Raw genomic sequence first — 16,055 nt, forward strand, 5'->3', positions numbered from 1 at the left:
CAGTGGCAGCATGGTTTATTAGCTGGGCCTTAGTACAGGCGCTGGGGCTTGCCCATGGTGCTCTTGATGTACAAAGCCCGAACATTCTGCCAGTTCTTCTTGAGCAACGACACTAGGAAATTGACAGCTAAGTGGATGTTGTACACAAGCTCATCATCTGTCATCTTCACGTGGCCAACAGCCACTGCCAGACACAGCACCTGTGGGGAGAAGGCCATCAGGTTGGTGGCAGATGGGAGGGAACACGGGAAGAGTGGCGACATCCACGATGGACCTTCTGCCCCTCCCATTGAGCAGTGCTTTGGCCCCAGGCTCTGACCGGCTTCCACCCTGCTTGATGACAATCACATGTCCGCAACATCACAGGAAGGCAAACCAGGGCTCCCGTAAGAGGACGTGGGCAGGCTCCAGGGCCGGGGCCACCAAGGCTGTGGCTTAACTTACCTTCTTCATCTGGAACTTGATTGTGGATTTCACCTCATCGACCTTGGCCACCATGTTCTCATTGTGGGTCAACAAGGAAGGGAACTTGCCAGCCTTATTCAGGCCTGGGCCCAGGATTCGTGGGATCTGCTTAATCAGAGACTCTGAGGCCAAAAAGGCATCGTACTTCTTGGCTGGTGAAGAGAATAAGCCATTGGACGCTTAGGACCCCGAAAGGCCAACCTCCAAATGAGCTCTGTGACCCGACCCAGCACAGGTACCAAGTCTCTGTAACGCCTCCCACACTCCAGTTTGAGCGTCTCCGTGCTCTTAACTTTTACTGGCCCAACATTCACATAAAACCTGTTACCAGAAGCCAGGCTGACCCACAACCCATGTTGCAATGCAAACACTCGGACTAATCCTGCCTTCCCCCTTTCTGGCTACATGGCAACCACAGACCAGAGACTGAAGAAATTAAATTGGAACTTGAATTATAGGAACTCCAACTCAAACACCAGCACCTGACTAGTCAACGGAGATCATGGGTTTGAACCAAACCTAGAGGCCTCCTCCCCTTCCTGTATAAATCTCAATCCTCAAAGCAAATAAAAAAATAACTTTCCTAAATCAAGGTAACCAACCACACCACACCCTTTTTGCCACAATTCTACCCTCCTCCTCATTTTAAAATCCAAACGGTCCAAGTACCACTTTTCTCACTCCCAGAACAGTCCGCCGCCGCCCCCACACTCACCCAGCTTCTTGACCAGTTTCTTATTCTTGTTGAGTTTCTTCAGCGCCTCGATGTCCATGTGCGGGATGTCCACGGCCTTGGCCTCGTCACAGTGCTGCTGGTCCCCCAGCACACACACGGAGAACTTGGGGCGGGGCGTGGACTTAAGCCTGTGTTTAGGGGACAGAGCAGGTCATGCCCAGCCCTGGGGCTCCGGGCAGGTGAACGGGCCCGGGACCGCTGCAGCCAGAGCCTTACCCAGAGCGTCCACGTTCACCAACAGCTAGTCTGGCTTCTCAAACTAGCCGGCGGGCTCGGCCTCGGCCTCCCCACGCCTCCCCTCTTGTTTTAAGACCCAGGGTGGGGGTCCGTCCAGCCGCGCCTGCCCAGAGCAGGGGGTCTGAACTACCCGGGCACTCCAGTGCCGCGCGTGTCTGCCCACCTCGGGCTTAACAGGAGCCTCGAGGCCAGAGCTGGGCACGGGGGCACTGAGGGCTGGGTGGGGTCAGAACGGTGCCAACCTGACGGTGCCCGAGAAGCGTTTGTCCTTCTGAGGGTCATAGTTCTTCAGGCTGATCTGCAGCTCCACCGTCTCCAAAAACCTGAGAGAAAGTGCATGTGAGCCGGCGGCCGAGGCCCCGGCCAGTCCGCCCGCCCTCCCGTGGACCCGGCTTACTTCCGGCGCTTGCGCTGGTTCCCGTGCAGGACCTCCCGCACCGCCTCGTAAAGGGTGTCGCGGGAGACTTTGCTGCTGTAAAAGGGAAACGAGACCAGCGCTCAGGCCCGGCACCTGGGCATGGCCAGGCCTCAGGCGGAGCGGCTGGGGAATCCGGACACCGGGTCGGAGCGGGGCCGAGAAGCAGATGCAGGCCCCGGGAAGAGGGCTCCGACGGCGGCCGACCGGCACGTAATGCCCCGCAGCGAAGCAAGGGCAAGGACCCCCGACTCCGCCCGTAGAGTCTCCTTCCCCACCGTGGCGTCCGGGGCGCGGATGAGAACGGATAGCCCCCTAAATGTCACGCACCTCATGGTTCCTCGCGCCGCAAAAACCGGAAAAGAGACTAACTCAGTTCGCGCATGCGCTCAAATAGGGACCTCGTTCTCGCGAGAGTTGCCTTGTACCTTCCCGGCCGAGCGCTGTTGGTCGCTCCATCCCCGGGTGCGCCGCCGTCTGCGGCCGCTGGGGGGCGCCGATAGGCTGCGGTCCTGGGCACCCTCTGCCTACCCCGCTTTGCGCCAGCAGCTGCCAGGCTGGTAGGAAGAGGCTATTAAGGTGACCAGACGTCCCGATTTTTAACAATTTGTCCCGCGTCCTGCGGCGTTTTAAAGAAGTCCGATTCTTGGAAAGATTCTTTTAAATCTTTTGGACTTTATTTTATGTTTTTAAAATATATTTTATTGATTTTTACAGAGAGGAAGAGAGAGGGCTAGAGAGTTAGAAACTTCGATGAGAGAGAATCATGGATCGGCTGCCTCTTGCACACCCCCTACTGGGGATGTGCCCGCAACCATGGTACATGCCCTTGACCAGAATCGAACTTGGGACCTTTCAGTCCACAGGCCGACGCTCTATCTATTGAGCCAGACCAGTTTTGGCAATCTTTTGGACTTTTTTAAAACGCCGCGGGATGCGGGACAAATTGTTAAAAATCGGGACATCTGGTCACCATAGTAGGTCCAGGGCTTGAACTTCAGAAACCAAACGTGCTGGTTTGTGCTGAGAGGGTGCGATTCCTGCATGTTTGCCCCAGACTTCCTCTGCCCACTTCCTCACGCACCTGCCTCAAAAGCAGGCTTTACTCCCGACCTCTCCCCCTCATCTCGCTCTAATGGGCGGGGTGGGGGTGGGCTTCCGGCTTCCAAGGGAGGAGCAAGAAGGGACTTGTGGACAAAGTCGTGTTCTTGGCCCTGGAAGCCTGTAGTGGGAATGAGCTGGGAAGCACTGTAATGGACCTTCACCAGTTACTTCTGTAACACCCACCTATGGACCCGCTAGCTGCTACGGGAATATAAAGATGTCCAACAGACATGGCCACGGCGTTGCACACCCTTTCCTGTTCAGCAGGCCCATCCACCTCTGCCCACAGTAACCCAGGAGCCTCTATCCCTACCCAAATGTCTTCCGCCCAAAAGCCTCCCCCAATTCCAGACTGTCACTCCTACTTTAAGCCCCGCCCCGACTCAGCAGACAGCTGACAGGGTTGGGGTGGGTGGTAGCACACTCTCTGGCCCACAGAACTTGAATGAATGAACCTCAGAACTGCACCACCTTCCTCTCAGAACACTTCACTGGGAAAAGGTGCCCCTTGTCACTGAGCAGGTGGAGCGGTGGTGTTAATTTTCAACAAATACCAGAGCTAACAGGAAGGCAGGCACTGCTTCTAATGACACATTATTGAATTTCCTGATTTTTATTAAATACCATTGATAAATTATTACTCAAGTCAGAACAATTCAGGGGATCATAACACACTGCAGCACACGAGATGTGCCGAGTGCTAAGCACAGGGGTCCCCCGAGTAGCCTGAGGCAGAAGTGACGAAGTGAGCCAGGGTCAGCAGCCCTTGAAAACCAGCTCATCCACCCCCTTAGCCTGTACCCTCCCGGCTGGCTGGGAGGTCAGGATGGCCTCTCTGAGCCTGGAACAGGGAGGCAGTTGATGCCTGAATGGCCCAGGCCAGGGTGAGGGCAGTGTCCTTCAGGAAGCTGGGGTCCCGGGTGGAAGGTCAGGGGGCCAGGTGTCTCAGGGCGGCCTGCAGGGACTTCCTCAGGAAAGTGGTGTTGAGGGACAGGGGGGTGGCCAGCCTCAGTCTCTGGATCTCAGTGATCTGGGGAGAAGGAAGAATGTTAGGACTCCGGCAGCTGACCCCTCCCCTCCCATCTGACCCTGGGCTCTGTTCAGAGGAGAGGAATCCGGGCATAGGACGATGGAAGGAGGTGAGGAACCCTTGAGCAATCGAACCTCATTATTTCACTGTCATTGGATTCAGGTAGACCCGGGCCAAATACTGCCCAATTACTACGTCAGCCACGGCAGTCACAGCTGACAGCTGAGTGTGCCCCAAGCAACAGCACGTGATATGCATTAGTTCATAAACCCTCACACCCTCCCGGAAACCGCTGCCACCTTGCTCTGGGGCGCGCTTTTTCTTCCCTGACCTGTGGCTGAAACCTTCTGGCAGGTCTCCACCTGCATCTTCCCGCTAATCCCTACTCCTTACCGAGGCCAGAGGCTTCTCTATAAAACGCAAATCTGACACCTCACTCTGGCTGAAGGCCCCGGGATAACTCCGGAGGCCTCACACTGAGGCCCTCCTTCCAGGCCCAGTCTCCCACTCAGTGTTCCTGAGATGTGTGTTCGTGTATTCACTTTCCAGGGAGGAGCTGTAGCTCTCATCAAATCAGTAAATGGGACTGTGACTCCCAAGAAAAGGGTAAAGAGCCAACAGCCAAGAACACCTGGCCTTCAAGATCAAGTCCAAGGCCCTTCATAAGATGCCATCGTGGCCTGGCAATGTGACCTTGGACAATTCACATTTACCTGAGTCTCAACTTCCTTATCTATAAAATGAAGCTAATGTATCTTCTCATAGTGCTAATGCATGGAATAAACTGGAGAGTTAACATATATAAGGGCTTAGAACGGTGCCTGAGTTATAGCAGGGGCTATGCAAGGGTTAGCTCTTGGGATTTTAGATCTCTAACCTCACCCCCAACTGCCATCAACTCTCATATTTTTAGGCCTCAGGCACAATGAACTAACTACCTGTACCCTCAGACATTCACTGCTGACACTGTTTCCTTTGCCTGGAATGCCCTTTCCTCCAGCTCAGCCCTTGACCACCACTTTAAGAGTCAGGAGGCCTGTCCCAATTCAAAACCACAAACAAGGTTTAGTTGTGCCCTCTTGCTCTGTCATCAATAGCCCTGTGTGTACTCGCACCTGACTCCCACCAGATTTGCAGTGATCTGTTTATCATCTCTCCTTCCCCTCTTGCTGGCCCGTATGAGGGGAGAAGGTCAGGTCAAGGACAAGGACTGTGATATGGCCCCATATAGCATCTGGCCCACAGCGGTGTTGGCTGGGTGAGCAGGCCCATTGCCTAGTCCCAGGCTTGAACTTGTGGGTTCTCTGACTAACATTTGGGGTTTTCTCCCTGGCAAACGGATTTGCACCATCATGGTAGGTTCAGAGCAGCAGGGCCAGCCCTCATGGCCCGATCAGACTCACACTGGCCTGATACTTGGTCAGCACCGTCAGCATGAGCTTGGCGTAGGCCATGGATGCAGAGGCTGCCGGCCCCTCTTTGCAGAGCCTGTCCATCAACACATTGAACTTCTCGGGGGTCATCTCCACCTGCACATTGGGAGGGGGGACAGCAGCACAAGAAAAGGCCTTGCATTCAGTTCCCAACTCTACCATTACTAACTAGGTGACCCTACCATTACTAACTCAGTTTCCATATCTGTAAAACGGGGCTCATAAAATCTAACTCTGAAGCCTGTGAAAAGGATTAAATGAGATAATGCACATAAGGCCTGCGCACAGGTCCCAGAAAACGGCGGCTACCGTTGCAAAGGCTGATTAGGACCAAGAGAGGCCGAGCATCCCTAGCCTGGATTAGTGCTGAGGATGTACAGAGTGGTACTGCCAGCACAGCAATAGATCTTCATAATAATAATAATGATAATAATAATAATAATAGTAATTTAATAAGCATTAGTATGCACCAGGCACCGTTCGAGCACTTTACACCAGTGATCACTTACACCTCACCCAGTCTTGTGTGGCAGGTGCTATCATCACTCCCCTTTAGCAGATGAGGAAACTGAGACACAGAGGGTAGGCCAACACCTAAGTTATAAACAGATGAGGCAGAATTTTAAGTATTGATATGGAAAAATTGCCAACATATGTATTAAGTGAATAAAGCAGAATACAGCGCACTGAACTTGGTGTTCCCATTTGTGTAAAAAAACAAAGGAAAAATGCATCTATGCATGTGTCCTTGTAAATATAAGCACCGCTGGGAGGGTCCCCTGAAGCTAATAACACTGGTTCACCCTGGGGAAGGGCATCTAGACGGCTGAGGGAACATTTTTCACTATTTCCTCTTTTAGCTTCTAAAATTGTGAACATATGTATTTATTACCTATTCAAAAAGAAAACTATTTATTTTGTTAATCCTCACCTGAGGATATTTTCCCGTTGCTTTTTAGAGAGGAAGAGAAACACTGATGTGAGAGAGACACACCGATTGGTTGCCTCCCACAACCGGAGCCAGGGACCCAGCCTCCAACACAGGGAGGTGCTCTAACCATTGAGCTACTGGCCAGGGGAAATACAACTTACCGTATTTTTCGGACCATAAGACGCACTTTTTCCCCCCCAGAAGTGGGGGGAAAAAGTCCCTGCGTCTTATGGTCCAAATATAGCCTACACATATACTTTAAAAAAAAAGTTTTTTTACTTGCCCGGCTCTGTGTGGTCTCTGTGTGCTTGCCCGGCTCTAAAATGGTTCTAAATGCTGCTGTTTACTTTACAGGGTTGATTACATGTGTTTATGACTGTGATGTTGGGTTTTAATGCACATAAAATATTTTAGGACACTATTTGTTTCAGAATCTTTTTTTCTACATTTCCCTTCTCTAAAAACTGGTGCGTCTTATGGTCCAGAGCGTCTTATGGTCCGAAAAATACGGTAATTGCTACACACATAGCGGAAAGTTGCTCCTCAAGGCCACGGAGCCAAGAAGAGGCAGAGACAGATTTTCCATGGAGCCAGCTCTCGGCTCCCAGCCTTAAAGCCCCGGGCTCTCCCCGTAGGGCAGCTGTCCTACTCGCCCCTCCGTCACCGAAGCAGTCAGACCCGCAGCAGCCCACACCGTCCGCAGCACTGCAGCGCGGCTCTGTCCTCGTCCCCAAGGCAGCTGCTCACCTGCCGCTCCAGGAGTGACTGCAGCACCAGGAAAGTCTGCTCCTTCCAGGGCACCTCCAAGATCTGTCTGCAAAGCACAGGCCCCAGTGGGTAATGCCCAGCCTCCCGCTGAGGCCTGGTATCTACCACTCCTGCCCCAAGGCAGGGCAAGGCCGAGACCCCCAGCACCAGAGGAGTGAGTCAGAGCCCCCATAATGCTGCCCTCTGGTCACTCTGCAGCCCATACTCAGTGCTGGGCAGGCCACCACTCAAGACCCTGAGAGCTGACAATGAAGGGTTTGGCGGTAGGATGTACACAGATCCCCTGAAGAATAGCCAGGAGTCAAGAGTACACCCTGCACCGGCCAGTGTGGCTCAGTGGTTGAGTATCAACCTATGAACCAGGAGGTCAGGGTTCAATTCCCAATCAGGGCACATGTCTGGGTTGTAGGCTCAATCCCTAGTGCGGGGTGTGCTCCAGGAGGCAGCCGATCAATGATTCTCTCTCATCATTGATGTTTCTTTTTCTCCCTCTCCCTTTCTCTCTGAAATCAATAAAAATATATTAAAAAGAAAAAGAAAGAAGAATACATCCTGACGACAAAAGGTGAGGACGACCCAGGGACCACGGTGATGGATGAGACACACAAGGCTCCCTGGAGGCCAGCCTTCTCTGCGCAGCCCAACCCCCAGGGCGGTCCACTCCAGCTGCGCCTCCTGTTCTACCGCTCGGGCCTCAGCTTGCCTGGACCGGCAGCAGGTCACACGGACAGTGTGGCTTCCTGGGTGCACGAATGGGTTGGATCCCAGGCTTTATTACCTCTGGCCACACACCTAAGTTTTCCATCTTTAAGGCGGCAGCAGCACCTACCTCACCAGATTACATGAAGACTAACTGAGGTGATGCACCTGAAGCAGAGACGGTGCTTGATATGTGGTGGTTGATACTATTTTTGAGATTGTTCTTCTCATACTTAGGATCTTATATTTCACTAGAGGCCCAGTGCATGAAATTTGTGCCCTCGGGGGGTGGGGTGGTGGTTCCTTCAGCCTGGCCTGCACCCTCTCGCAGTCCGGGAGCCCTTGGGGGATGTCTGACTGACAGCTTAGCGCTGCCACAGAGGTGGGAGAGGCTCCTGCCACTGCCGCTGTGCTCGCCAGCTGTGAGCCCGGCTCAGGGCTTCTGGCTGAGCGGTGCTCCCCCTGTGGAAGCGCACTGGCCACCAGGGGGCAGCTCCTGCATTGAGCATCTGCCCCTTGTGGTCACTGTGTGTCATAGCAACCCATTATTCTGCTACTCGGTCAATTTGCATATTAGCCTTTTGTTATATAGGATTTTGATATCCAATGGGTCTTATCTACTCATTATTTCTGTCTCGAGTCTCTATATAAATTTTTTTATTTATTAAAATATATTTTATTGATTTTTTACAGAGAGGAATGGAGAGGGATAGAGTTAGAAACATTAATCAGCTTCCTCCTGCACACCCTACTGGGTATGTGCCCACAACCAAGGTATATGCCCTTGACCAGAATCAAACCTGGGACCTTTCAGTCCACAGGCCAACACTCTATCTACTGAGCCAAACTGGTTAGGGCAAATCTCCAATTTTAACACAAATTAAATAACAATTTCTGATCATTTACTAAGTGCCAAATACTGTTCTGAGGTCTTTATATGGATTATCACATTTAATATCTAGAAAAATCCTACAAAGTAAATATTATTCCCATTTCTCATAAGCTCTGAGAGCCTCAGAGATATGGAATAACTGGTTTGAATTTCGAATTTTGATTTGAAACCATGTCTATCTGATTCCAGAGCCAGTGCTTTTACCCATAATGCCAATCTCTAACTATGCTGGAAACTGCTCAGGAGCCAGGATCACCAGCCCTTCTCTGCATTCCGCAAAGCACCTTGCATGGAAGACTGAAACTCCGGGTTTGGGAAGGGGCACAGGATGGCACCTTGCACGGGCCCCGGTGGGAAGCACAAGCCAGGTTCAGATAACCGTGAGGGGCACCTCCTGACTTTCAGGCACAGGGCCTGGTGCCCAGTTGGCTCCAACTCCAAATGCCAGAAACAGACTTGGCCAGGGGAGGAGGGGGGACACAGGCCTGAATACTCACCCCAGAATTAGCATCTGCCTGTCTGGCTCCAGGGCCTCGTCCTTCATAAGGCAGCACAGTAGCTCTGTTTGGGCTGGACCTGGGTAGAGCACAGAGGGGAGAAGTCTGGGGAATGGCAGGAGAGGACAGGACTGCAGGGAACAGCACGCTCAGCTCATCAGAGGGGGAAGTAATATAATAGCTTTACTCATTGAATACCCACTTCTGCCCGGGGCGCCCTGGGGTGAAGGCTGGTTCTGGAATTACCTGTTTCTGGGGCCCGGAGCATGGGGCCAAGGAGGGCTCTGCAGACAGGGTGGGTGTACTTGGCACAGAAGGAGGTCAGGGAAGTTGTGAGCAGGCGGGAGGCTGAGGAAGTCAGGGAGAGAATCTACAGCCAATGGGGAGGAAAGGCTATTTCATTCATGTTTATCAGACACATATTTCAGATGGTGAACTATGTTACAGAGGGAAAAGGTTTTTTATCCAGGACTCACATGGACCACCGGTTGGGAGACACAGCTCCCTTCGCCAATCCTTCAGGAATGGGTCTGGGGTTCAAGGAGGAATTAGCTGCGGGTAGATGGCCTGGGGCCCATGCCCTCCCCTTGCCCCAGGCTACCAGCCAGGCTGGCACACCTCTCCCAAGCACACCCTCCTGCGGGCTCAGACTCGCCCCCAGCGTGCTTGGCAGTCAGCATGCACCCAGTGCACCCACCCGTCCAAGGAAGAGGCTCCTGGCCAGCACAGTGGCGTTGCTGAGGCTGAGATCTGGTGAGAGGCACAGCAGCCAGGTGCAGAGCCGCAGGAGACCTGTGTCCGAGAGCCGGGGCAGCTGCAGCTGGTCACAGAGCAGGCCCACCTGCAGAGCGACAGGACAGGGACACACTCGGCAGCAGAGGGCCAGGGCCAGGACACTCCGGGGGAAGGGAAGGCTGAGAGAGCTGCTCTACAAGGTGGAGCCAGGGCTTAATACTAAACCCAGTCAGGTGACCCCTGCCCGAGAGACCAAATACAACCAAGTTCCCCTCCCACAATTCTATGAGGCAGGGACACACAGTGAAATGGGAAAAGGCTGGGGAGATGGGATGTAAGCTCAGGGCCAGGGGATCGTTCCGGACTCACCTGGCCGGGACTGCATTCGTGGAGAAACTGCAGCTCAACTGTGGGAGCCTCCTCCAGACCCTCCAACCCCTGGGGGCAAAGCCACATCAGGACCGGCGGAGTGATGGTGACAAGTCACCGAGGCCACCCCTTCAACGGCAGTGCTGGCTGAGGGCCCCGGAGGTGCTGCAGCAGAGGAACGGCAGGGGCCAGATGCCATATCTGCATGGTGTCCACGCCCAAGATGACTGGCAGCGACTGCCAGCTCTTCCTGCAAGCCCCACCCCTAGCAGTCTGTGCCTCGCTGCCTGGGCCCCCCGAGCCTCAGCACGGCTGCGGTCCAGGAAGGCGGAGGAGGCAGGGCCACTCACCTCCCCGGAGGTCTTGAGCAGCCGCTGCAGCCGGGGAAGCTGGTCCTGCAGGAGAGCTCAGTCACCACCAAGCCCCTCCCGCACAGCGTGGCCCCAGCCCACTCCCGCTCCCCTTCCTGAGAAGGCCCAGGCCGGGGGAGCTAGTGGGCACAGGTGATTCAAGAACACGAAGCCTAGACCTTGACAAGAGATTAAGAACTCAAACTAGACAAGGGCCCTGCAAATCCAGCTGTCTCCACCTTCTCTGCACCCACCCTAACGGGGTGGACCCAGCCTTGGGCATGGAAGCCGGCTGGATGGTGGCATCACATCCCCCTCCCCTAGGACGGTGTGGTGGGTGGCTCTGGAGTCTCTCTGCCTGACCAGCACCCTCTAACCTCAGGTTTAGATCGTTAGGTCAAGGGTTTCCCACCTCCCTTAACTCCCTTCCCCAGGATGTACAGCGGCGACTACATTTTCCTAACCCGCTGCTCCTGCCCCTGCTCCAGGACTACAGTCATCCAGCTGGGAAGGTGCCCCAATGGGCTTTTGCCCCGATTAACCCGACTCTTGAGGGATCACCCCAACCCAGCCTCCTCACCCTGGTACCTGGATAGCTTTGGGCAACTCCAAACTCTCGGCAGATCCCTTTGTGTCCTCCGCACTCGGAGCAGCCTCCACACGCTCAGCCCCCATGCCAGGTTGGTCCTTCATGGGCGACGTGTCTCCTCCATCCGCCAGGGTTCCCAGAGGTTCACGTTCAGCTTGCTCCTCCTCATGGCTTTCCTCCTGGACCCTTTCCAAACACCGGGACCTTTTGGGGGCCCTCTCCCCCTCGGGACTGGCAGGCTCTCCCTCCGGCTCCTTCCGTTTCCCAGGCCGCTGGGAGCACCTGTCCTCCTCCGCCTCCTCCTTTTCCTCTTCAGGGTCTGGAGGCTGGGTCAACTTCAACCCCCTGCCCCCCGGACTCAGCCGCCTGCACAGGTCTCGGAGCCGACTCTGGCAGCTTCTGGACAGCGGGGACACTCCCTCAGCAGAGACCCCGCCGTCCAGGTCCCTTCGCAGCAGTTCCCCCAGGGCCCGGAGCCAGGCATCGGGGTCCGGGTGTGGGTCCTGCCTTGCGATCTGCAGCAGAGGGAGCAGCCTGTTCTCAGGCAGGGAGGGCCTCACAGCCATCAGCAGGGACATCAGGTTCCGCTGGCATAAGCGAGGCAATCGCAGCAGCAGTGGTTTCCTGGGGGCAGAGGGAGGCAGTCAGTTAAGAGTCCTATTGAGCCCAGGTGATGTGGCTCAGTGGACTGAGCATCATCCCATGCACCGAGAGGCCATGGGTTCGAGCCCCGGTCAGAGCACATGCCCAGGTTGCAGGCTCGATCCCCAGCAGGGGTGTGCAGGAGGCAGCCCATCCATGTTTCTCTCCCATCAATGCTTCCCTCTCTCCCTCTCCCTTTCTCTCTCTCAAAAAACAAACCATCAATAAAAACTAAAAAAAAAAAAAAGAATCCTATTGAGAGAAACACAGGCAAACTGGGCAGAGCTGGAGGCTGGATGGCCACGGACGGGGGACTGCAGGGTGTGTGCAGTGCGGCCTGTGCCTGGAAGTCACAGGGGGCCTCTGTCCAGCTCTGCTGTCCCTTTTGCCACGAACACTCCTGAGAGCAGAGACAGTGGTCTCCCCGCTGCGCCCCAGCACCAGCGTGGCGCTAGCCCTGCCGGCACCTGGTGCACACTTATTGAATGGTGTGACTCTGAGAATGCCTGTCCAGGTGTCAGCAAGGGCGCTGTGGACGGAGCAGTGCCTCTGTGTGTAATGCTGTGAAGGCACAACTCCCGATGCTGTGTGACCTGCAGCGAGTCACACAGGGGAGGCAAGCGAGTCACGGGTGCACCCGGCCACCGCCCGCCAGGCCTCTGCTCCTCTCCGCACACCGCTCTGCACAGCTGCGCAGCATCACACACTGAGGGCCTGGCGTGTGTGCGAGAGGAGAAGCGTCTTTTCTTTGTGGAAAACAAACACTGAGTAAAGAGAAAACTAGAGTGTAAGTTGAAATGATGGTCGATTTGTGGTGAAAGATCCTGGGAGCAGAGGTGAGGAAGAGACTATTGAAAGGACTTTTACCTTTTTTGTGTCCACAGACCCCCTTATCAGAATCTGTTAAATGTATGAAATAAAATGCACAGAATTACAAAAGAAACCAGTGACACTGATGTACAGTTCTATCCAGAGATCTTGGGTTAGGTCTCCCCCCCGCCTCTGCCCGGAAGAAGCCAGACTGCTAGAAGACATTTCTATAGCCTCCAATTTGGGGCTTTTGAAAGATCTCTTTCATCTCATGAAATAGATTCGAAGTGGAGTGTGGGAAGGAAATATAAGAACTTCTGTTACTACTTATCAAAAACACAAGAAATTAAGTATTAAATTTTTTTTTTTTTTAAATTTTGGATTCAAACCCATGCAGTTTGGATCCAAATCACTTTGTATTGATTTCAGAGAGGAAGGGAGGAGAGGTAGAAGCATCAATAATGAGAGGGAATCAATTGCTTCTGCCTCATGCATGCCCCCCACTGGGCATGGAGCTGGCAACCAATGACCTTCTGGTTCAGAGGTCCACACTCAACCACTGAGCCATGCCAGGCAGGCTATTACAGAATTTTATTTATTTATTTACTTATTTTTATTTTTTAAAATATATTTTATTGATTTTTTACAGAGAGGAAGAGAGATAGAGAGCTAGAAACATCGATGAGAGAGAGACATCAACCAGCTGCCTTCTGTACACCCCACACCAGGGATGTGCCCGCAACCAATGTACATGCCCTTGACCGGAATTGAACCTGGGACCCTTCAGTCCGCAGACTGATGCTCTATCCACTGAGCCAAACTGGTTTCGGCTATTACAGAATTTTAATATATGGATTGGCCCCCACACTCCAGACTGCAGCCTACTTCTGAGGTAGGGGTATCCAAGGGTGGAAGGCGGGCTCTTCAGAACCTATTTACACAGACACACATATACATACATATACATAAATATATATATATATATATATATATATATATATATATATATATATATATATATATATATTGGAGATTGAGCCTGCAACTGGGCATGTGCCCTTGACCAGAATTGAACTTGGGACCCTTTAGTCTGCAGGCCAACACTCTATCCACTGAGCCAAACCGGCTAGTCAAATACACACACACACACAGAGTATATATATATATATTTAGTCTCAGCTACCTCCTGCATGTCTCCCACTGGGGATTGAGCGGGAAACCCAGGCATGTGCCCTGACCAGGAATCGCACCATGACCTTCTGGTTCATAGGTTGACATTCAACTGCTGAACCACACTGGTCAGGCATCACTCAATTTTTTTACTTTCTGTGTATTTTAGTTAACTATGATAGTTAAGTGCATTTATGAACATAATATTCTTTTTTAAAGAAAACGAAACCCTCACAAAATGGGCACGGATTTATAAGGACACCTGAAAAGTGAATACCAATAATGGAAGCACAACCAAGAAAGAAAATGGGAGAGCTGACACTGCTGATCCTAGTGGGAACTGTCAGCAACATAAAGAGGGGGGGAAAAGTTCACCCCGAAGACTAGCAATGATCAAGAACACCATCCCCTGCCCTAGCCATTTGGCTCAGTGATTGGAGCAGCGGCCTGTGGACTGAAGGATCCCAGGTTCAGGGGATGTGCAGGAGACAGCTGATCAGTGATTCTCTCATCATTGATGTTTCTATCTCTCTCTCCCTTCCTCTCTGAAAATCAATAAAAATATGTATCCCTGCCCCGGCGGTGTGGCTCAGCAGTTGAGCATCAACCAAGGAGGTCACCAGTTCCACCAGTCAGGGCACACGCCCAGGTTGTGGGCTCCATCCCCACTGATCGTGCAGGAGGCAGTCAATCAATGATTCTCTCTCATCATTGACATTTCTGTCTCTCTCCCTTCCTGAAATCAGTCAAAAAATATTTTTTTAAAAAAGAACACCATCCCTAAAAGTGATCTTGCCCTAAAATGTGATGCTTTGAAAAAAGGATATAAAGCCACCACAACCAGATGTTTATTGGCATTTACCTCACTTTAAAATTTAATTTTTGCATACTTTATTAGGTATTTCAACATAAGTACACTTTATAGGTAAATATGCCTACACTGAAGGTACGAGTTCGGTATTTTCAGAGGTGGAATATGCTATCACATTCTCTGAGTGGCCAGGCCGGTGCCCAGTGGGTCGAGCGTCCTGGGGTACACACCCCGAGAAGGCTGGGGGAGTGGGGGGTGGGGTCAGGCACACACCGAGGCCGCCGGCGGACCCCGACCAGGATCCCCACCTGGGCGCGTACGGGAGGCAACCGGCGCAGGTTTCTCTCCCCCTCCCTTCCTCTCTCTCTCAAACCAATGAACGTATCCTCGGGGGAGGATTTTTAAAAATCGATGTGAGTCCACCGACTTACAATTATCCCTTTACCCCCGGCCGCAGGGCCCCGCCCGCAGCGACCGCACAAAGTGAGGAACTCAACGGACGCCCCGTGCGCGCGGGGCCCTCTCCTCCCCTCTCACGCCCGGGCCAGGGGGAGGGCCCCGCGGGGACTGGGACGCGGGCGCCGGCGCTACTTACAGCCGCAGCCGCGAGTCCGGGCCCTCGGCCACCGGCTCCTCCGCGCACAGCGCCTCCAGGACGCGGCCCCAGGCGAAGGGCTCCCCGCGGCGGCCCAGCGCCCGCAGCGCCCCCAGGCCGCGCCGCGCGCCGTCCGGCCCCGCCTGCAGCGCCCGCAGCAGGAGGCGGGCGGGGGCCTCGAGCTCGGCCCAGGGCGCCTGTTCCGCGCTCTCCGCCTCCGGGGCTGCCATGCCCGGACCCGCGCCCCACCCCGCCCTCGCTCGGTCTCCGGTTTCAGCCCGCGCGCCGCACTCCCTCCTCAGTCAGCCCGGCCCGCCGCCCGCCAGAGGCACACGGGGTCTGAGAAGGGAGGAGGATGGGCGTGGCGTGGTAGGCCGGAAGGGGCGGGGCCACAACCTAAGGAGGGTCATTTGTGGGCGGGGTCACACCAGCGATGGGGGCGGGGCGGGGCACGGGGCGGAGCGCGAGGCAGACCGGAAAGGGGCGGGGCAAGTCGGAGAGTCAAATGGGAAGCCAACTCCTGGAAGGGGCGGGGCCACAACCTAAGGAGGCTGTTTGTGGGCGGGGCCACACCAGCGATGGGGGCGGGGCGGGGCAGCTCTGCTGCTGCCCTTAACCTTCCTCCACTGCTCCGGGAAGTGGGAGGGCGGGGTGCAGAGTGGATGTCAGGGGTCCTGTTGTACTCCAGGATCCAACCACATTTAATTTTATCTGACGCCCATGTTGCTTGTGGACCATGGGCTTTGTGGTAGGATTTGATCACAATTAAACCCCCCC

The 16,055-nt window shown here is 54.0% G+C and overlaps 2 protein-coding genes across 9 annotated transcripts; both read right to left on the reverse strand.

Moving 5' to 3' along the window:
* Positions 1–2,266, reverse strand: RPL10A (ribosomal protein L10a). The gene is made up of 6 exons (XM_036413320.2): positions 2,184–2,266; positions 1,836–1,910; positions 1,681–1,761; positions 1,181–1,329; positions 445–617; positions 1–200 (listed from the first exon to the last, which is right to left on the reverse strand). Exons 1-6 carry the CDS (start codon positions 2,186–2,188, stop codon positions 30–32), a joined length of 654 nt encoding a protein of 217 aa, XP_036269213.1. The 5' UTR covers positions 2,189–2,266; the 3' UTR covers positions 1–29.
* Positions 2,267–3,554: 1,288 nt separating this feature from the next.
* On the reverse strand, positions 3,555–15,590 carry FANCE (FA complementation group E). 8 transcript variants are annotated; one of them, XM_036413306.2, is made up of 10 exons: positions 15,279–15,586; positions 11,250–11,874; positions 10,662–10,706; positions 10,312–10,380; positions 9,905–10,048; positions 9,454–9,577; positions 9,208–9,286; positions 7,099–7,165; positions 5,391–5,516; positions 3,555–3,987 (listed from the first exon to the last, which is right to left on the reverse strand). In XM_036413306.2, exons 1-10 carry the CDS (start codon positions 15,506–15,508, stop codon positions 3,886–3,888), a joined length of 1,611 nt encoding a protein of 536 aa, XP_036269199.1. In that variant the 5' UTR covers positions 15,509–15,586; the 3' UTR covers positions 3,555–3,885. The 8 variants fall into 8 exon arrangements, with proteins under 8 accessions (XP_036269199.1, XP_045428704.1, XP_045428703.1 ...); XM_045572748.1 differs by lacking the exon at positions 9,905–10,048 and having other exon boundaries at positions 15,279–15,590; XM_045572747.1 differs by lacking the exon at positions 5,391–5,516 and having other exon boundaries at positions 15,279–15,590.
* Positions 15,591–16,055: the final 465 nt, after the last annotated feature.

Source organism: Pipistrellus kuhlii, unplaced genomic scaffold, assembly GCF_014108245.1.
Source record: "Pipistrellus kuhlii isolate mPipKuh1 unplaced genomic scaffold, mPipKuh1.p scaffold_m20_p_5, whole genome shotgun sequence".
NCBI lineage: Eukaryota > Metazoa > Chordata > Mammalia > Chiroptera > Vespertilionidae > Pipistrellus > Pipistrellus kuhlii.

What these genes read in the sequence shown, in the direction of transcription:
- RPL10A (XM_036413320.2), bottom strand. An exon ending in AACCAGCGCAAGCGCCGGAA is followed by an intron (nt 1,762 to 1,835) that starts GTAAGCCGGGTC and finishes ACTTTCTCTCAG; the next exon opens with GTTTTTGGAGACGGTGGAGC. An exon ending in GAAACTGGTCAAGAAGCTGG is followed by an intron (nt 618 to 1,180) that starts GTGAGTGTGGGG and finishes TCTCTTCACCAG; the next exon opens with CCAAGAAGTACGATGCCTTT.
- FANCE (XM_036413306.2), bottom strand. Translation starts at nt 15,508, where the DNA reads ATGGCAGCCCCGGAGGCGGAGAGCGCGGAACAGGCGCCCTGGGCCGAG. An exon ending in TGCTCAAGACCTCCGGGGAG is followed by an intron (nt 10,381 to 10,661) that starts GTGAGTGGCCCT and finishes CTTTGCCCCCAG; the next exon opens with GGGTTGGAGGGTCTGGAGGA. An exon ending in ACGAATGCAGTCCCGGCCAG is followed by an intron (nt 10,049 to 10,311) that starts GTGAGTCCGGAA and finishes GTCGCTCTGCAG; the next exon opens with GTGGGCCTGCTCTGTGACCA.